The 19,789-nt window shown below is 58.8% G+C and overlaps 8 protein-coding genes across 8 annotated transcripts; 5 read left to right on the top strand and 3 right to left on the bottom strand.

The window, feature by feature from the left end:
- Nucleotides 1–229: 229 nt before the first annotated feature.
- PSEUBRA_003241 (Ribonuclease HII/HIII domain protein) lies at nt 230–1,834 on the top strand (the record flags this gene model as incomplete). The annotated part of the gene is made up of 1 exon (XM_016436369.1): nt 230–1,834. One exon carries the CDS (start codon nt 230–232, stop codon nt 1,832–1,834), a length of 1,605 nt encoding a protein of 534 aa, XP_016292404.1.
- A 38-nt stretch (nt 1,835–1,872) lies between these two features.
- On the bottom strand, nt 1,873–3,555 carry PSEUBRA_003240 (Splicing factor SF3a60 binding domain protein; the record flags this gene model as incomplete). The annotated part of the gene is made up of 1 exon (XM_016436339.1): nt 1,873–3,555. The coding sequence occupies one exon, from the start codon at nt 3,553–3,555 to the stop codon at nt 1,873–1,875; it is 1,683 nt and encodes a 560-aa protein (XP_016292403.1).
- Nucleotides 3,556–3,829: 274 nt separating this feature from the next.
- PSEUBRA_003239 (DNA/RNA helicase, DEAD/DEAH box type, N-terminal) lies at nt 3,830–5,023 on the top strand (the record flags this gene model as incomplete). The annotated part of the gene is made up of 1 exon (XM_016436368.1): nt 3,830–5,023. One exon carries the CDS (start codon nt 3,830–3,832, stop codon nt 5,021–5,023), a length of 1,194 nt encoding a protein of 397 aa, XP_016292402.1.
- A 529-nt stretch (nt 5,024–5,552) lies between these two features.
- Nucleotides 5,553–6,513, top strand: PSEUBRA_003238 (uncharacterized protein; the record flags this gene model as incomplete). The annotated part of the gene is made up of 2 exons (XM_016436378.1): nt 5,553–5,762; nt 5,866–6,513. The coding sequence occupies 2 exons, from the start codon at nt 5,553–5,555 to the stop codon at nt 6,511–6,513; spliced, it is 858 nt and encodes a 285-aa protein (XP_016292401.1).
- Nucleotides 6,514–6,789: 276 nt separating this feature from the next.
- Nucleotides 6,790–7,631, bottom strand: PSEUBRA_003237 (Cytochrome b-c1 complex subunit 9; the record flags this gene model as incomplete). Its single annotated transcript, XM_016436348.1, has 3 exons — nt 6,790–6,837; nt 7,217–7,304; nt 7,579–7,631. The coding sequence occupies 3 exons, from the start codon at nt 7,629–7,631 to the stop codon at nt 6,790–6,792; spliced, it is 189 nt and encodes a 62-aa protein (XP_016292400.1).
- Nucleotides 7,632–8,982: 1,351 nt separating this feature from the next.
- Nucleotides 8,983–12,135, top strand: PSEUBRA_003236 (uncharacterized protein; the record flags this gene model as incomplete). The annotated part of the gene is made up of 1 exon (XM_059465001.1): nt 8,983–12,135. The coding sequence occupies one exon, from the start codon at nt 8,983–8,985 to the stop codon at nt 12,133–12,135; it is 3,153 nt and encodes a 1,050-aa protein (XP_059320675.1).
- Nucleotides 12,136–13,461: 1,326 nt separating this feature from the next.
- On the top strand, nt 13,462–16,837 carry PSEUBRA_003235 (uncharacterized protein; the record flags this gene model as incomplete). Its single annotated transcript, XM_016436362.1, has 2 exons — nt 13,462–14,873; nt 14,947–16,837. The coding sequence occupies 2 exons, from the start codon at nt 13,462–13,464 to the stop codon at nt 16,835–16,837; spliced, it is 3,303 nt and encodes a 1,100-aa protein (XP_016292398.1).
- A 129-nt stretch (nt 16,838–16,966) lies between these two features.
- Nucleotides 16,967–18,784, bottom strand: PSEUBRA_003234 (Protein notum; the record flags this gene model as incomplete). The annotated part of the gene is made up of 1 exon (XM_059465000.1): nt 16,967–18,784. One exon carries the CDS (start codon nt 18,782–18,784, stop codon nt 16,967–16,969), a length of 1,818 nt encoding a protein of 605 aa, XP_059320674.1.
- Between the last annotated feature and the right edge of the window lie 1,005 nt (nt 18,785–19,789).

The raw sequence follows: 19,789 nt of genomic DNA, 5'->3' as shown, positions 1-19,789 counted from the left end.
TTGATCCGACTCAGCCCTTTTCTCGAGAAATCTTCTTGAAAAATCCTAAATTTTTGGCGCTTGTGCAGTGGAGGCGAATTTCTTGCAGCGTCGAACCCTCGGTCTAACACAAAGAGAAATAGCCATTTACGCGAGTCGCGTGTCTGAGTCTTAACTTAACCAACACCGCGCTTTGCTCCTTCTTCTCCTCGTCCTCGTCCTACTTGCTACGCAGCATCATCCTGCAATAATGCCGCCAAAGAAGAAGTCAACCGCACCACCTGCGAAGAGGCAAAAGCGAGCTGTAGTGTCAGACGACGAAGATGACATTCAGCAAGACGACGTCTCCCAAGCTATCGTAGCTCCACCTCCTCCCATCCCGTCCGAGCCCCTCGGTCCCATCGCGCAGTCCTACACGTACGCCTCCGATATCCCCTCCGAATGCAGCAAGATCGATCCTTCCAATCCGAGCATCAAGGTCCCTTGCGTCCTTGGTGTGGACGAAGCAGGCCGTGGCCCCGTCCTTGGCCCTCTCGTGTACGGCATCGCCTACTGCCCTGTCTCGTACCAGGACTCGCTCAAGGAGATCGGCTTTGCGGACTCCAAAGCCCTTACTGCCGAGCGTCGTGATCACCTCCTCGCCGCGCTCATCGATGACAGTGCACATCTCGGGTGGGCGGTCCGCGTCATGTCGCCGCAGGACATCAGCGCTGGCATGCTGCGGCGGAGACCAGTGAACCTCAATGCACAGTCGAGCCAGGCGACGGTGGGTCTCATTGCGGGCGTGTTGGAGAGCGGTGTCGACGTGACCGAGATCTACGTCGACACGGTGGGCGACCCGAAGAGCTACTCGAGGCTACTCAGCTCGCACTTCCCGCGACACCCGCATATCAAGTGGACCGTCACGAGCAAGGCCGATGCCATCTACCCCATTGTCGGCGCGGCGAGTATCGCGGCAAAGGTAACAAGAGATCGATGTGTCGAGGGGTGGAAGTATGCCGAGCAGCGACAGCAGGTGCCGAGCTCGAAAGCTGCTGGCGATGAAGAGGTCAAGGTGTTAGGCGATGCGACAAATCACACGCCATCGCATTTGGGTTCAGCCGCGGAAACCAAGAAGCGCAAAGCGGAGGTTGAATCGGTACCACAATCCACGCAGAATGTCGACACCGTCTGGTCCAGCATGGGCTCGCTAGGCAGTGGCTATCCAGGCGATCCCAATACTGTCGCGTATCTCAAACGCAACCTCGACCCGGTCTTTGGCTGGCCTGGTCTAGTGCGTTTCAGCTGGGCAACGGCGAAAACCATGCTCGAGGAGAAAGTCAAGCCCCCGTCGTCCACCGCGGGCAAAGTCACAGCCTCTGCTGCAGATGCTACTCCAGCGTCACTCGGAGGCAAGCGTCTCACTCGCTCGCTCTCGCGGACGTCGTCATTCAACTCTGAAGTCGAAGCGCCCACCACATCAGAGTCAGAGCCCATCATTGCATCTACACGGCCAACAAGCATCTACGGCACCTACCTCCCCGCGCCCTCGGTACCCGGCGGCACCGCTCCCCGCGGCTACAAAGTCAAGTGGATCGACGAACCCGTGTCCATCTCCAAATTCTTCGGTCCCACATCCACCAAGAAGCCCGCCACCGCTCCCACCAGCACTGCCTCAACATCCGTAGACTCGACAGACGCATTCCACGTCTCAGCACTGCAAGCAACGATCAACGACTGGCTCAAGCGCGAGCCGTCCTCTGCCGCCAAGACCGCCGCTGCCGTCCCCGGCGACATCGGCCAGATCCACATCGCCGTCTCAAAACTCACCAAGGATCTCAGCCTCGTCAGTGGCGATGCCACCTTCATCCTCTGACTCTTTACACTATCGCCGACTGGTGCAATGTATACCATTCAAATAAGTCCCTGCCTCTTGAGCAGATCGTACGTCTTCTTGGTATACGTATTGCCATGTTCGTCCTCGACCTCCTGAGCATCAACGCCCGCCTCGCTCGCTTCCACCTTGCTCTGCTTGCGCAACCTCTCGGCCAACCCGAGCGCATCTGCGATCCTCGTCACATCCCGGAACTGGACCGTGTTTGGCAGACCTAGGGCTTTCATCCCAAACGCATGCCGCGACTCCGTAAAGTGCTTCTCGAAGTTCTTCCTCCCGTGATAGACGGCGTCGGAACAGATCTCGCACTTGAACTCGTTCCGCAGACCATGCAGCTTGTAGAGCCAGAAGGGGATCGGTCGACCGTCCCATCCGATGGGCAGCTTGAGCGGGTTGTAGACGCGGGAGGTTGCGTCGTCGTCTTCGTCCATGTCTGCGGAGGGCTCGTCGGTGTCCAACCCAGAAGTGGGGTTGAGAGCGGTCATGCGGTTCAGCTCGTTTTCGGCAGCCTCGGCTTCCGCTTGCCTCTCGCGATCGGTCAGCGCGGCCTTGCGCTCCACGTTGGACTTTGTATCGGCCCGAATGGTGGGTAAGTCGGAGGCGAGCGCGCGGATGATAGCCTCCTCTCGCGCAATGGCTTTGGAGCGAACACGAGCCTTGATGCGCTCCGCCTCGTTCTGGTTGTTGTTGCTGCTGGAGGGCGTAGACGTCTCGCCGCCGTTCGCCTCGGACTGTGCTAGCCGAGCAGCTGCCTTGAGATGCTTGGGCGACTTGAGATGCGCATCGTAGACCGTCTGCTTCGAGTAGAATCTGCGGCATGCTGGACACCAGATCCCTTCGCCTTCCCCTTGCGTCGATGCCTGTGCTGCTTTGCCCTTCCCCTGCGCGCCACCAAACACTCCAGTACCTTGCTCCTCCCATCCTTGCACCTGACCTTGCTCCCAAGCTTCATCGAACTCGCTCGTCGCCTTTGCCGAGATCTCATCGACGTTCGCCAGCGGCTGCGTCTTCCTCAGGAAGCTGTCGAGGTACTTCCTCAGATCCAGCAGATACGCGCGGTATGCGTCCGTCTTTTTGGTGTGGTTCGGAATGAGCGAGGATGGTCCTGCGAGCTTGTCAAAGTCATCGATGTAGGACAGGTACGAGATGCGCTTGGCGCCCTTCAGGTTGAGATGAGCTTCGTGGTGAAGGTAGAGGTCTAGGAATCGACCAGCCATCTCTTCGCCAGAGAACATGCGGTCGATGAAGTCGAGGCCTGATGCATCCAAGTATCCCGCTGTTGCTGATGCCGAGGTTGCTGCCTGGTCTGATGGGGCAGCTGACGAGCTAGTTCCAGTCTCGAGCGCTGTGAAGTCGATCGAGAAGTTGTCGGGCAATGCGCCAGGATAGCGGTCATGATACTCGCGGATGCGTCCTAGTCGATCATAGAACTCGCCAAAAGCATCATCACCGCGAGTGGAAGAGAGCGCCTCAAGCTCGCGCTGGCGATCTCCATGCTGATCTGCATAGAAGCGGTCGAGGTACTGGTAGCGAGAGGCAACGCGGTCGAGCAGGTCAGACGCCTTGTGAGCGCGTTTGAGCTTGTCCTTGTGTGTGAGGCCCGAGGAGGAAGAAGACAAGAGGAGGTCGACGAGGGCCTGCTGGTATCGCTCAGCTTCTTCGTGTGTCTGACGCGCCACTTCGATCAGTGATGTGTCCGCCATCGTGGGAAGCTGGCTGCCGTACCTAGCTATGATCCTTGTGATGATGCGAAGGTGGTTGAAAAGAACGACTGAGCAGGGTCCTCATCAAAGCCCTTTGCTGCGCTGCCAAATTCCGTCTTCCGAAGTCGCAGTCACGTGCATTGAAATTTTGGTGGATCTTCTAGTGGAGCTCCACATCTTGCTCGCCCTCCTGCTTCATCTTCAACCACCACCGTGAGCAACCACCCATATACCCGCACATACTCGCCGTGAACGGTGACATTACAGTGCAATCATGTCGGGCGGCGTCAACGCAGGCGACAGCAAGCTCGTCTTTGAGAGCTCCGAGACCGTCAAAGTTGCGCCCACCTTCGATGCCATGGGTCTGAAAGAAGACCTTCTTCGCGGCATCTACGCATACAACTTCGAAAAGCCTTCTGCCATCCAGCAACGAGCGATCCTACCCATCATCCGTGGTCGCGATGTCATCGCCCAGGCGCAGTCCGGAACGGGTAAGACGGCCACCTTCAGCATCTCGATGCTCCAGTCCATCGACACGACGTTGCGCGAAACCCAAGCGCTGGTGCTCAGTCCAACTCGCGAGCTGGCGATTCAGATCCAGTCCGTGGTGCTCGCACTGGGCGATTACCTCAATGTCCAATGCCACGCCTGCATTGGCGGCACCAGTGTCGGAGAGGACATTCGCAAGCTCGACTACGGCCAACACATCGTCTCCGGCACTCCCGGTCGCGTATACGACATGATTCGCCGTCGTCACCTTCGCACCAAGAACATCAAGATGCTCATCCTCGACGAGTCCGATGAGCTCCTCAACATGGGCTTCAAAGATCAGATCTACGATGTCTACCGCTACCTTCCACCCTCGACCCAAGTCGTGCTGCTCTCCGCCACCCTACCACAAGACGTGCTCGAGATGACCTCCAAATTCATGACCGACCCCGTGCGCATCCTTGTCAAGCGTGACGAGCTCACACTCGAAGGCATCAAGCAATTTTTCGTAGCGGTCGAAAAGGAAGAATGGAAGTTCGACACCCTCTGCGACCTCTACGATACACTTACCATCACGCAGGCGGTGATCTTCTGCAACACGCGTCGGAAGGTCGATTGGCTCTCCGGCAAGATGAAGGAGAACAACTTCCAGGTGAGCAGCATGCACGGTGAGATGCAGCAGAAGGAGCGAGATGAAGTCATGGCCGAGTTCCGACAGGGCAGTTCGCGGGTGTTGATCACCACCGATGTTTGGGCGAGAGGCATCGACATTGCGAATATCTCGCTCGTCATCAACTATGATCTGCCGACAAATAGGGAGAACTACATCCATAGGATCGGCAGGAGTGGAAGATTCGGCAGGAAGGGCGTCGCCATCAACTTTGTCACCGTGGAGGATGTGAGGACGTTGAGAGACATCGAACAGTTCTACTCGACACAGATCGACGAGATGCCCGTCAAGTTGGAGGACATGTTGTAGGGCCACATTCACGAAAAGCTCTGCGACTGCGCAGATTGTACTTTTAGGCTGCACCTTTCGTCTTTCAGAATGAAAGGTTGAGCTTTGCTGTTCGCTGGCAGGGTTGCGGTGGGTGTAAGCAGAGACCTTGAGATTAAACGTCACCATACGTTGCTGTTTCCCTTGAGATCGCCTCCAACGATCTCTGCCACCTCATTGGACGCCACCTCGTCAGCCAATCGCCGCACATGAAGAACATCAGATCTCGCACTCATTAAATTGCTCACGGGCAAGTTCCTGTCGCCATCCCACACCGCTTCACGGCATTTCATGAAGCGTCACCACCGCGGCGTGAACGTCACCGCTATCGCGTTGAGCGTGGAGGAACCCCCGCTCCTAGCGCCGCTTGCGCAGCGGCACCAACACTTTCATTCCATCACGATGGGGTCGGCAGCCCCGTCCATCAGCCTCTCCACTCACTGCACTACTCCAACGAGGCATTTACCACCGCTCGATCCACACCAAGTCCCTCGATCCCCTCCATTCAGCAATGCATCTCTTTCGCCCTCGACTCGTGCTCGTCGCCCTGGCGAGCAGCACCCTCGCCCGCCCCGCCCCTCCCAATCCAGCCGAGGGCTCCTTTTGGGCGATGCTGTCACACGTGGCTCGCAGCGACACCGACGCCTTCCTAGCGAGCCGCTTTCCGCATGTTCCAGTTGAGCAGCGTGCGCGCATCGGCGATGTTCCTTCGAATCTCTGGGTATGTATCCCCCTCCCCTCTCTCACACTTCTCCCTCACTTGCCCTCTGTTGCCCTCTGTTGCCCTCTGTTGCCCCTCACTGACACACCTTTCTGAGCGATAGGGTCTAGTTCAAGGCACGGACGCCTCCGGGCGGCTCATCCTGCCCACCCCACCGCCGGGACACGTTCTTCTGCTCACCACAAGCGTGCCTCCGACCCACACTGTGTCGAATCCCGCTTATCTCCTGCGCGGCAGACCGGGAAAGTCCACCGTGCGCGGTCTCGGTCTACTCACTCTACCCGATGGCACGCAGCGCACGTTTCGCACAGTAGCATTCGACCCTCTTCCCTCTTCAGCCGGGCCGTTGCAAGGGGGTGTCGTTGATCGAACGCACCATGTGCCCCCGCGCAGCTTCGACGCGGGACTGTTCGGGGCGAGAAAGCTCACTGTCTCTCACGAAGGCAGGACCATGTGGAGACCAAAGGACAAAGTCATGCTGGCACACGTATCCGTCCTGCCACTGGACGGACCGGGAGAACGGGAGATGAGGGTGTATCCAGACGCAATTCTGCGCGAGGTGCTCGCCGGACCCTCAGGAAGGCATGCGGGACTGGTACAGTGGTCGGATGGACCGGAGCTCAAGGAGAAAGGCAAGGTGCGCGAGGGAACAAGGCTGTTTCGCGATTGGAAGAAGTGGGTCTACGCCAATCTCCCACGGTTGTCGCCGGGAGAAGGTGCGGCGGGTACCAGTTCCCAGATGCAACCGTAGATCGCTCAGCTTTGCGCAGCCTCAGAGGATGACTCGAACGATTGGAGGGCGTAACGCTGTCCCTGACGTCGTCCCTGGCCCCGAATGGCGCTTCCTGCTGCTCAAAAGCGCCATGCGACCGTCCACGCGTGTCCAGATCGAGAGAAAATGAGTCGTTATCGATGATGCATTGCGCCGATGAAGAGTTTGTCGAACAAGGAATGGTGACCTTGCGACGGAAACAGCTGAGGCGTGCAAGGTATGTGTGGACGTGTTGTGGAAAAGGGTGCGAGAGGTTTATTCCGAGTCCTCGAGGTACTTTCCTCGGATGTCCTTCCACTGCTTCTGTTGGGTGGGTCAATCGGCGTAGAGGGAGAAGAGCGAAGGGAAAGAGGTGTGAGCAAGGATGGTCTTTCGGCGTGTCAAACTAGAGTGACTGCAGGAAGTTGGTGTCGCTTTCTTCTGGCGGCGCAATGAAGAGCGAGATGACTGAGTCGAAGGATGTTTGAGACCGTGCAAAGAGTCTCCCGTCGACATGGCTATGATGCTGCTTTGCGAATCCCACACACTAAGTCCAAGCGCCTGTCGTCGTTCCTAATAGTGCTAATTGAGCCGGGAAGCGTCGAGCGAAGATTGTCCGAGCCAAAACGTAAACGAGCGCCCATGCTGCGATGCCGATGCTGCCCAAATGGTAAGAAGCCGTGCCGAGAGTGTCGAAACTTACGCCCTTGTTATGCGCATCCCACCATTTTGTGGTGGCAAGGTCGAAGCCAATACCGAAGGCAAAGGCGCCGAAGAAGATGGAGCCGACGCTGCCATGTCGAAGAAGATCGCGGGATGATCAAAGCAAGAAACAAGGTCAGCAAGGACATTCACACCGAGTGCGTAGAGTGTGCTTCCAGAAGCCTGGCGGCCAAGGCAGAAGAGGTTCGACAGCCGGCAAACCCTGCATTGAGATTGTTGCACTGTCCGTCGTGTCGAGGGTGTGCCAGGGGGGGCAGCATGCAGGTTGCGGGCTGAATGAGGCATTCCTCCCGGAGCCGCTGATGGAAGTGTGCAGAAGGTGGCACCCAAGTCGAGACTCACTAAACCGAGTTACGCTTGAAGACGGTGTTGTAGACAGACTTGGCCAACGACATTGTTGGAATGTGTATGGGTGGATGACGATGCGGTGGTGGTGACGAGCGGAGTGATATGGCGATTTGTGAAATGTTGTTCAAAGAACACTTCTTCCAGCCAGGAGCGAGCGGGCCTGAGAGCGATTTCAAATCCGAGGCTTGGTTGGTTGTCCTTGCTCACCCACAGCCGCCCGGTAGAAACCCAAGATGGGCTTGTGGCTCGGGTTGAGGCGGATGGCCTTTCGGAACCGCTCAGGATTTTGACAGGATTGTCCTTGTTGGCGATCTCACAACATAATACAACTTGACACTCTCGCACGTAACATTGACAATTCTATCATGCAGGGTTCACGACAGCCCCTGAGTCTGGGCTCTGTCTCGAAAACATGAAAGAAAAGAGGGGCTGCGTGCATGTGAGCCGACGCCGCATACAGCATCAGCAGCAGCCAGGCACGCGCGCCTGTTTGACAGCAAACAAAGAGAGAGCGCGTCGATGCGCCACGAGGATGCCAAAATGCAAGACCAACACCTTGATCAACCCTTCTTCCGGTAAAAATGGCCATCATGCAAAGACCGTCCCTGCTCCGCTCGAATGTGTCCCTATTGCATCAGCGTCTCCATCCGGCCTCATTCGGGACCAAGTCGGTATTCGTCCCTGCATCTTGTTTGTTCAGATCTTCCCGTCCGTGTCTCACTCTTAATAGAACGGCGAGGGGGGAGCGGGGTCGCGACCCGAAGATGACCGGTGATGGTTTGGATCGGATTTGGCAATCACCATTCGCACCGCCGAGTATCTCGACGCGGTATCGAGTTGTGGCCGCTGAGTGGCACTCGCCGTATCTATGGCCTTGATCACGCCAGAATGAGCTTTGCCGGATGATCCGAGGCTGTACAGCGTGATCCATCAGCGACAAAGGAAAACGTGACTGATTGGCGTGGGAAGCCCCTGAGAGGCAAGATGGACGATGAGCAAGTGGCTTCGGCTTCTCACAATGGGCTGTCGGCGAGTCCGCCGTGATTCAGCTCGGCGTGTTGATTCGACTGTGGGTTGGCTGCCTCTGCTCGACTCCTTTTCCGCTCGTGCAGATGCGTGCATGGCTTGCAACTTTTGACTTCGCTGCGTTACCTCGACGACTTGCTTCCTCACCACCAACTCTTCCTCTCCGCACCATCATCCGCCATTGTCCCTAGACTCCCGCATCATCTTTCCCATTCCCCTTCAAATCGGACGTCACCTCCCATACACTGGGCCACAACGGAAGCAGCTGCCGTCTTCGCATCCCTAACACCGTCTAGGAGACTGATCAACAATCCTCCTCGAGCATCCACATCACTATATCCGCTTCACGCCAAGCTTGCCTCTTCCTACGCTATGAAGAAGGTACAGCGCTTCATCGGCGTCGGCGACTCCAAGCCCGCCTCGGCACCCCTCGTCAGTCCCGGCGGCTCGTACTTCAGCGCTGCCCTCTCAACGACTCAATATGGTACCGCACCTTCAACGCCTGGCGCTGGTGCTGCTTTGAGCTACGAAGCAACAGCCAATCTGCTCTTTCCACCTTCACAAGCAGCGCAGCCTCAACAGTCCTCGCCGCGTTCCCGACCCAACTCCAGGCAGGTCTCGCCCCAGACATCACAGACCCCTCTGCATTCCGGCATGCCCTCTCCCTCTCCTTTCAGCCCATCTCCGCAACAGCAATACTTTGATCTTCCCATCAGAGCCGTCTCGCCTAGCACAGTAGCCACTCCCCGTCCTGTCTCACCAATGGCACGACCCGCTCTCAAGCACTCTGCTTCCAGTGCGGCACTCAAGCCAGCGCCCTCTGCTGTCGCCGGCCTTCTCGTTGAACGCACCGATCTGCACAAGTCGCTCAAAGCGCTCGAGACCCTCCTCGTCAACCTCGACGAATACCGCGACCTCGCCGCTCGCATGGCCAAGGTCGAAAAGAAGCTCGCAAAGAGCACCTTGGAGCTCGAACGCACCAAGGTCGTCCTCCCGACCCCAGCGCAGACGCTCCAGGTCACCTCCACCATGTACGAAGCTCTCTCCGACGTCTCGTCCCGACACGCCAAGCACATTCAAAAGGAGTACGAAGCCGTCAATGATGCCTGCGCAAAGTACTTCAAGAAGATCGCCAAGGAAGAACGAGCACACGACGAGCTCGTCCAGTCCATCGACGCCAAGATCAAGAAGGCAACTGCAGCCCACGAAAAGATTGTCAAAAAGGCCGCAGGCAACAAACCGGCGCTCGAGTCGCATGAAAAGTATCTTGCTACTGTTCAGGCGCTCGCCGCCGACATTGCCCGCGTCAAGCATGCCCATGGGCTCTCCATGGCAGCCAAGAGTCATGTCTCTTCATTGCTCGTCGCCAGCACCGTGGCAGGATTGGCCGATGTCGACTTCAAGCATCAGTGCGAGGCGGTGCGCCGCGTCGGACCCCACGTTGGCCGTCTCAACGAGCTGCTGTGTTTCACGTCCTCCGAATTCATGCCAGCCCTCCAAGCGTCCGAGTTGGAGGAAGCGCAGCAGGGTCAAGCCAACTATCTCGCCGGACTTGCAGCTCAAGTCGAGGCATCTGTAGCTGCCCAAGCTCAGATCAACGCCAAGATCAACGAGGACACTCAAACCATCCTCCGCGCACAGGAGATGGGTTGGCGTCCGCCTTCGCCTTTGTCCCTGCCGGCTGGCAACCACGTCAACCTGGGTCGCAGCAGCAGCAGCAAGAGCACTTCTGGTAATTGCGCTGAAGCAGCTGGACCCGACCGTCCGCCGATGGCGCGCTCTGCTCCGAGCAGTCACTTTGTCGACAACGCCACAGCAGCCGCAGCGCCTCGTACCACCACCCTGCAGTCGCAGCCTGAGCGTGGCAGCACACGCCCGCTCCCCAATACAACGACAAGAACTGGACCCGCCTCGAACGGTGCCCCTCTGCAGCTGTCGCACGTCCAGCTGCACACGGTCAATGGCAACGCCAGCCTCGACCGAGCACCCACCAACACCACCATCAAGTCGATGGCAGTTCAGCCCCAATCTTGGGAGGACGCCGCCGGATATGCAAACGCCCAAGCCCACGACCGCGACAATACGGATTCTTCTGCGCAGGAAGGCAGCGTCGTCGATAAGCTAGCGGTGCCGCGCGAAGAGTCGGACGCCGTTCCGCCGAGCCTTAGCGCCAGCAACAGCGCTCAAGGCTCGGACGACGGCAACCGCATCCCTCGCACACCCGATGACAACCAGGCAATGGCCTCGCTGCAGGCCGGCCGCAACTTCTACCAGCAGCAGCAGTCGGCTAAGCCCAACGAGACGTTCGACTACCGCAAAGCTCAGCCTCTCAATAGCGCGATAGAGAAAGCACGCTCCAACGTTGTTTCCTCGACCAACATGCGACCAGCCCAACGTGCGCTCGAGCAGTATCGCGAGCAGACCGCGAAGCTCGAATCCTCGCCGACTGCTCCCAAGTTCGATCGCAGTCAAACTGCTCTCGGGAATGGCTCGTCCGAGTTCAGCAGCACCGACAGCCGATACAGCGCCGAGGATCGACCCAACGCACGCAAGATCAGTTTGTGGGAGCGCGAGCGCGAACGGATGAGGCAGCTCGAAAAGGAGGAGGAGATGGCCGCGGTGCGAGCGCCTTCTTCTTCCAACAACGGCTTTCAGCGTCGGCCCTCCTCGGCGATCTACTCGAGCCAGGCCACTTCGTCGACGTTCAATACGGATGGTGCTTGGTCGCGATCCATTATCAGCGACGGAGGCACGACCGACAAGGCTGCCGGGCAACAACTGGGACACGGCCACCCGCGCTCATCGGGCACCGACTCGAGCGATCTAGACAAATACGCCCCCGCCGTAGGATCGACGCGTCTGTCTGCAGTCGGCGTCACTCGATCGCTCAGCACCGATACCACCGCCTCGGAACGCAGCTTTGTAGCGAGGATGAAAGAGCGCTACCAAGCTGCAAAGGACCTCGAGCGAGAACAGCGCGAGCGCGTCCTTCGCGACAAGCCCCGCCCTATCCGTCGTACCACGATGGACCCCACCCTGTCGCTCCCGTCCCTTGGCGGCGCGCGTGGTCGTGTGCCAGAAATGGCATCGCGCTACCAGACGACAGGAACCCCTACGTATGCACAGGAGGTGCCTCCAGGACAACGATACCACGACAGTCTGCCAACCACCTCGCGCATGTCATCTCTGCCCTCAAAAGGTGTGGACGAGTTTGGCGGCATCGTCCGGGACAGGCGCGGTGCCGAGCCGCCTCATTCGGATGTGTGCGGCTGCCATCAGTGCTCAGGACGTCATTACGGCAGCGGAACGACCAAGGTGGATCAACAGCGAACCATGCCTCGCGATGCACAGTCGCAACAGGCTTATGCGCTCCGTCAACAGCAGCAGCACAAGCAGCAGCAACTGCAGACCCCGGCTGGAAGAGACGGAGGAATGCCGCGTCGCAGTCAAGAGGATTTGGGAGCGAGCGGCGACGGTGCAGCTAGGAAGGTCATGTTTGCGCACGAGACGCAGACGATACGTTGACGGGCGGGCGTGACGACTGGTCGGGATAGGATCGGGATCACGATCTTTGGCGGCATGCGCAGACATATCAACATACCCCAGCGGCCTTCATCGTAGCCATTCTCGTGTGTCGAAGTGTGCGAGCGTGTGTGAGGGCAGCCGTCACAGCTGCAGCGTGTGCAGCGGAGTCGCCGGTCTGCGAAGGAGTGGAACGCCGGTTGTTGGCGGTTTGCGGGGTAAGCACATCTGCTTAAGCGACGGCGGCGGAAGCGGCAGCGGCAATTTCATTCTCTTTCCCCACTTTGATGCAGTGTGACCTTTTCTGCGTTCGAGAAGCACCGCCGCCACTCTGTCACTGCCTGTCGTCGGTCAACTCAGCCATCTTCTGCATGAGCGATTCTGTCATAGATTCCCGTCCTCCGGCGATTTGCGCCAGTCGGAGTTGGGCTGCCGGCGAATTGTGTCTCTCTTCGCACTCGCATCCCTCCTCGATATCTCCCATCTCGTCTTAAGAGTCGTGCTTCCTCGAAAGAAGATGGTGAATGTCCGCGTCATGTCACCGATGAGAACCATGTGATCAGGTGGGGCTCCAGTCAACGCAAACCGGGAATCCCTTCGAGAGCATGTCTGTGTGGGGTGCGGCCGCTAAGCGAGGTCGGCTCGAGCAAGTTGGCCGATTTGGCTCCGTCGGCAGTATTCGATGCGGTCCCCGCAAACCTTGTCTTTTGCATAGCAGTCGAACGACCCTTGTCGGCAAGAGGTGTGCGCTACGGTACGCTACGGTCCGATGTTCACACCTTTGCGCTGCGTGGCGAGCTTGTGGTCGCCGGTCCGTATAGCCTCTTGCTGTGGTGTTGGTGCTAAGGCGTTCGGCCGGCGCTGTGGATGAGCGGAGCCCGCCAACACCCAGCTGCTGTCAGAAATGCACGTCAGGATCTCTCGCCTTGCTGGCTTCGCTCAAAGAGCTGCCCAGTTCCTTGGCCCCTCACAGGCCCGCCAGATTGATTGCTGGCCGCAGCGTCCCACATTCATTCTCCACTAGGCGGCTTTCGGTGACATCTCGAGACCACTTCGATTGCCGCCGCTTGGCGCCTGACCTGACAGCTCGAGGAGGTCGCCGGTCTTGATGTTCTATCAGACAATGCCGCAGGCTCAGCGTATGACGCACACTGCTGCGTCCTGTCACCCTGTCAGGGATGCCATGACAGAACAGTATATATTGACGCCGTAGCCGCTTAGACACCGCTCCTTTCGTCTACACAAGACAAGGCTCAGCTGTACGACATCACAGCAAGGCACGCCTCATCGAACGACGAGTGTCTGTTCCGCCCTACACACAAAGCCGTCATGCGGACATCATCACTATGGACGACGCTGCTGCTTGGCCCGACAGCCACCGTCGCTCACGCCACCAGCAGCAACGACAGCGTCACCGACAAAGTCTGCCTTTCGACCAAGCCCTCCAACTCCGGATCATCCTCTTGCGACGGCTACCTCATCGCCAAAGCAGGAGAGACGACCGAAATTCTCACCTCGCGCGATGACTCTTCCGTCGTCCACCATGCAGCCTCCAGCTTTGCAGCCGACTTGATGCAGATGGTGCCATCCTCGAACGTCGTTGTCAGGAACGTCACTGCTGCATCGATGAAGATGCAAGGTCAGAAGAAGGAAAGAGTGGTCATCGTTGGCAGTGTTGACGGCTCGAGTGTCATGCGTGAGCTCGTCTCGATGGATCAGGGCGTCGCGAAAGAAGCAGACAAGATCAAGGGTCAGTGGGAGTCGTGGTCCTCGGCAACGCTCGAGTCCGGCTCTGGACTGGTGCTAATGGGCTCCGACAAGAGAGGAACCGCATACGCACTGTACACGCTGAGCGACGAGATGGGCATCAGCCCCTGGAAGTGGTTCGCCGACGTCCAGCCTACTCAGTCTCACTCGGCCGTCTACTACTCCCCCTCCTCATCCTCGGCATCGTTCGGCTCCAACGCGTGCTCTCACGGTCCACCGCTCGTCAAATACCGCGGCATCTTTCTCAACGACGAGGCTCCCGCACTCACCAACTGGGCGCGCACGCACTTCGAAGGCCCCTTCCCACCCGAATCCGCACCCCAGTCGTTCAACGATGCCATGTACACCCATGTCTTCGAGCTGCTCCTTCGACTCAAAGCCAACCTGATCTGGCCAGCGATGTGGTCCGATTCGTTCGCTGTAGCCGGTCTACCGGATCTACCCGGTCACGGTGTCAATGGCACCGGCGCTGCCGGTCCGAACCAGCTCCTTGCCGACCGCATGGGCATCGTTTTCGGTACATCGCATCAGGAACCTATGGGACGCAACACGCCCGAGTGGAACACCTGGTACCAAGGTCCCTGGGACTACACTACGAACGAAAAGAACATCACCACCTACTGGCAATACGGCGTGGAGCGCGCGCAGGGCTTGGATACCATGTTCACCATGAGCATGCGCGGTAACGGCGACAAGGCGTTGGAAGGGGCGAACATCGAGCTGCTCCAAAACATCATGGCAAAGCAGAAGAGCTTGTTGCCGCACGGCGACGCGGGAAATTCGAGCAAGGTGACGGTACCCATGATGATGTGCCTATACACCGAGGTGCAGGGGTACTACAATGAAGGGTTGCAGGTGCCGGATGATATCACGCTGCTCTGGACCGATGATAACTTTGGGTTCATTCGCAGGATTCCCACGGAGGCGGAGAAGAAGGGTCGTTCTGGTGGCGCAGGTCTCTACTACCATGCAGAGTGAGTAACGACCTCTTGCCCTAGTTTGTAACAGCGTACAGACGATACTGACGACTTTGCGTTGGATCAACAGCTACGTCGGTCCCCCACGCTCCTACAAATGGCTCAACACGGTCAACCTCCTCAACGCGTGGGAGCAGCTCAACGTCGCCTTCCTCAACGACCAGACTGAGATCTTCATCCTCAACGTCGGCGACCTCAAGCCTGTCGAGGTTCCGATCCATTTCATGCTCGACATGGCGTACGACAACACGGCCTTGACCCATCCCACCAACGTGACCACCTGGCTCGACAGCTGGGCGACCAAGACGTTCGGCGCTCAACCTTCTCGCAAAGTGGCCGAGGTGGTGAGAGGCTATTCCTGGTTGAACTCGCGCATCAAGCCCGAGCTTCTCAACTCGACCACCTGGAGCGTGACGCAGCACTCCGAGGCGGAATCCGTCCTCTCTCGATGGAACGAGCTGGTCTCCATCGTCCAAAACGAACTCACACCCTACTTCAAGGGCACCCCCAACTGGGACGCATTCTATCAACTGGTCGCCTACCCCACCCTCGCCTCTGCCAACCTGAATCGCCTACACATCGCCGTCGGCCGCAACAACCTTGCTGGCACCCAAGCCAAGAATTCCGCCAACCACTACGCCGTGCTCGCCCGACGACTCTTTGCGCACGATGCGGAGCTTGCCGCCTCCTACCACGCCCTCGGCGATGGTAAGTGGAACCACATGATGTCCCAACCGCACATTGGGAGCCAATACTGGCAGCAGCCGATGCGGAATATGCTTCCCCCTCTCGCGTATGTCGATGTCGCCGGGCAATCCTGGCCAAACACGGCCATGGCGGGTAACATCAGGGTCAGTGTCGACGGCAGCATGGGCGCGTGGCCGGGCGATAACCAGTACAACTGCGCCGATGGGTACAATTGTCCCGATCCGAGTCTTCGGCCGCTAGGCAGGTACGATGGGGATCAGAAACGAAGGGTTTGGGTGAGTGCTGGTGATGATGGTGCATTTGCCTTCAGCGCTACGACCAACGTATCCTGGTTGTCTGTCACCCATCGTCTTGCCACAAGCAGCGGAAATAGCAGCAGTGACATGGAGACGGCGACGATGCTGGACGGTCGATTCTTCACCAAGCGCGCCGATGGTTTTGAAGCCGGCGGCAACTTTGATGACGATGTGGAGCTGTCGTTGCACGTCGACTGGTCGCACTTTGACTCGGTCTCCTGCGCGGATCCCCACGAGATGGTCGCGGGGATGGTGTACATCAACAGCACTAGCGGTAGCGGCTACGTCGGCATGTCATCTCCATCGAACGTCACCGTCATCCTCGCCGTCGACCCATGCACGCTCTCGCCGAGTGCCAGCATGCCAAATGGCACATTCGTTGCTTCACCGGCGGACGGTAGCGTATCGATGCTGGCCAGCAACGCCATCATCGAGTCCTCCCGCACCAACTCCACACCTGCCTACCTTGAGCCGCTCGATGGCTATGGTCTGCTGGGATCGGCAATTACCGTCCTCCCCCCCACTTCCGAATCCATCCCGCTTGGCGACGGTCCGAGTCTTTCGTTTGACTTTTTCCACCCCAACACCACTGCTCAGAGCTTCAACATCACCCTCTGGCTCAGCCCCGTTCTCAACTATCGAGACAAACGACCCCTGCGCTACGTGCTCGAGCTGGACAATGACCCTTCTTCGCGCTCCATGGTTACGCCTGTGCCAGAGAACATCACGCCCGGCACCAACAGCGCCGATTGGGGCAACGTCGTCAGCGCCAACATCCGACGGGTGACAACGCAGTTGAGCGTGAATGGGACGGTGGAGTCAGGAAAAAGGACGGTAAGATGGTGGCCATTGGAACCTGGGTTGGTGCTGGAAAAGGTGGTTGTGGAGCCCCTAGAGGGTTCGAGTGCCGCGACGACACTTGGTATGCCCGAAAGCGGACGAGTGGGGATGCTATGATCTCGCTCCCAGTCACATTCACAATCTCAATGAGACAGACATGAACCACACTGCGCTGCCCGAAAACTATCCATTGACCCACCTCGACAAGAAAGAACCATCTATGATCCACATGAGCAAAAATGGGGATCAATGCGAGCTCCAGTTGGGATCATCGTTCTTGAACTGCGCCAGCCAGCTCCACATGTCGGTGGAGTCGGCGGCGGCCCTGTTGGCGTTGAAGAGCATGCCGTGGCCCTGTCCCGGTACGACCAAGCTCCTTGCATTAATCGTTTCCGCGTCCATCTGCTTCCACAACCGTTGGAGTTCCAGATAGTGCTGGTCGGGGGTGACGGGTTGATTTCGCGGGATCTGCGTGTCGTTGGTCGCACTCACACTCGCAAACCGCGCCGCCGGGTTCGCCTTGGCCAATCCGACGATGTACGAGTCAAAGTTGCTATCGTCGCACAGGGGGCAACGGGTTTGATCGGGAACGTGGGTGTTCCACGTCGGTCGGAAGGTGGCTGGCAACGGTGTCTCGCCAGAATCCTGCAACAGATCGATCCTCACCCCCGCAAAGGCGTCTTGGGCATTCTGATACTGCAACACCGTCCCAAACGCCCCGCTGCTCGTACCGGCGATCCACACCCTCTGCACATCGGGCAGCATCTCCCTCAACTTGACCAGATCCAACCGTCCATTCTGAAACCCCTTATGCCACGTCGTCCTCCCCGCCCCTTCGTACGTCACCACATTGTCTCCGCCATGCAAGTCGCCCGTGCAGTACGGGATGAAGGCCAGATTCGCCCCCCTCCACGGGTTTGTCGGGTTCTGACGGTTGAACGGGAACCAGTTCGCCAACGCCTGCGGCTGATTCTGCGCCAGGAAGGTGGTGCCGTTGAAACCGTTCATGTTGTAAACGCGGTTCTGACGGTAGCAGGTGGAAGCGTCGTAGCACGAACCGCCTTCTTGGAGACGGATGAGCAGGTCCGAGGAGGAAGGGAGGAGGGAGACGGCAAGACCGGTGGGAGAGCCATCGCCGCACTGCGTGCCGGGCACGTCGATCCACGTCCAGTTGCTGTTGGTGGGCGAGGTGGCGGCGGTGGTGGCGGCGGTGGTGGTGGTGGACGGGGAGGAGGAGGGGGAGGTGGAGGAGAGCGTGCCAGAAGAAGCGGCCGAGAATTGGGTCGAGGAGGTGGTGGGGACGTACGAGTCGGCAGAGGTGGTCGAGGCGGAAGAGGTGGCTGCGGCAGACGCGGTTGAAAGGGAGGTAGATGCGGAGAAGGCAGCCGAAGTCGAAGCGGACGACGCAGACGAGCTGGAAAGCGAGGCAGAGGTGGATGCGGACGAAGAGAGGGAGAGGGACGAAGAGGCTGAGGAGGACGAAGAGGCTGAGGAGGACGAAGAGGCTGAGGAGGACGAAGAGGCTGAGGAGGACGAAGGGCTACTGGCGAGCTGGGGAGCAGCGCTTGGCGAAGCCGCCGAGCTGGAACCATTGCTACTCGCCACTTGGGCGACTCGCCCCGCGTTCCTCGTAAACGTGTAGCTCGCGCGCACCGTCCCGTTCCCGCCCCACATTCCCTTGGTGTACTTGGACTCGCTCCTTGGACTCGGCGCGTCGTACACCGCACAGATCATGTTGCCTTCCGGAAAGTCGGCAAACATGATCAAATGCACCATGGCACATCCGCTGGTGCGCTCGCAGAACTGCGTGCACGCATTGACAAACGTCTGGTTGGTGGCGGTAGCGGTGGCGTCGATGGTGGTGCGGTTGAGGTAGGAGCGCAGACCGGTGGTGTTGAGGGCCATGCGCCAGTTGTCGATCGCCCAGCTGTAATTGTATCCAGAGGGGGCGACGAGGCCCGAGACGTAGCGCGGTTCGAGGTGACGTAGGTCGATGAAGGCGGCGTGGGTGGACGATGCCAGCGCGAGGGCCGCGAAAGCAGCGAGGAGCGATGAGAACTTCATCCCGCCTGCCTGGGCCGTCGATGCGGAGAGAGAGAAAGGGGTAAAGTGAGGTGCGTGGTGGGAGCAATCAGGGCAAGGGCGCGAGCGGAAGAGCGAGCGGAAGATCAAGACTAGATATATGTGGTCGGTCTCTCCTCAGAAAGCCGCTCTGCTGAGCAAAGGTTTGGGGCGCCGTGATGTGCTGGACGGGAAGCAACTCGCGAGCGAGAAGCAGGTAGGTTGTCCTGTTCCCGACTCGATCAGAATGGCAATGGGGGTTTTGCCAAAAGACGTAGGTCGGTCGGAGCTTGCTCTGTACGCCCTATTCTCGTTGGCTCGAGGGAGCGGGCCGACAACGAACAAGGTGTATCGCCGCCGGCTCGGCGGGTCCTGCGAGCGGGAGCATGGTGTTGGACGGGGTCGTCAACACGCAAAGTCCGGATCGAGCAATGTGAGCTGGCGAAGTCTCGGTGAGAGCGCATCGAACGAGAGCTTTCAACGCTGGCGAGCGGCCACGTTGCAACGCGTCCCGAACCCTTGGTTGACGTGCGGAGTTGCTGCATGCGCGCTTCTCGGGGAGGGATGCCAAGAGCCGGGGATCAAAGCCCGCGGGGGAAAAATGCCATTGAAGAGGCAAGTAGGGTGATGCTGATCAATGTCAAAATTTGGCTCTCTTTGAGACTCCGATAGGCGGGAGAGGGAGATTTGCAGATCCACACCATCAAAGTCCCGCACTCGCATAGAGCCGATCCTGGCTCTGCTGCCACGACCGTCGGAGCCCTTGGATCCCGCAGGTGTCGCAAATGGCTCTCGAGGTGTCTCGCGTGGCCTTGGTAGTGTGAGACCCAAAGCGATTGCTAGGCATCGCGGTGAGCCAACCAGACTGGAATCGTCGCCTCGCCCTCGATAGGCGTGAATCCAGCAAAGTTTCGCAGACGCCGTGGTGGACATGCAAGGTCTGGACCTAAGAGGGAGCGAGGTGGACCGAGGAATGTTCCCATGCGAAGCAGAGATGGCCGAGATGGG

Source organism: Kalmanozyma brasiliensis (assembly GCF_000497045.1).
Source record: "Kalmanozyma brasiliensis GHG001 unplaced genomic scaffold PSEUBRA_SCAF20, whole genome shotgun sequence".
Taxonomy (NCBI): Eukaryota; Fungi; Basidiomycota; class Ustilaginomycetes; order Ustilaginales; genus Kalmanozyma; species Kalmanozyma brasiliensis.
The sequence above is the reverse complement of the archived record's forward strand: the minus strand, read 5'-3'. Positions and strand labels throughout refer to the sequence as shown.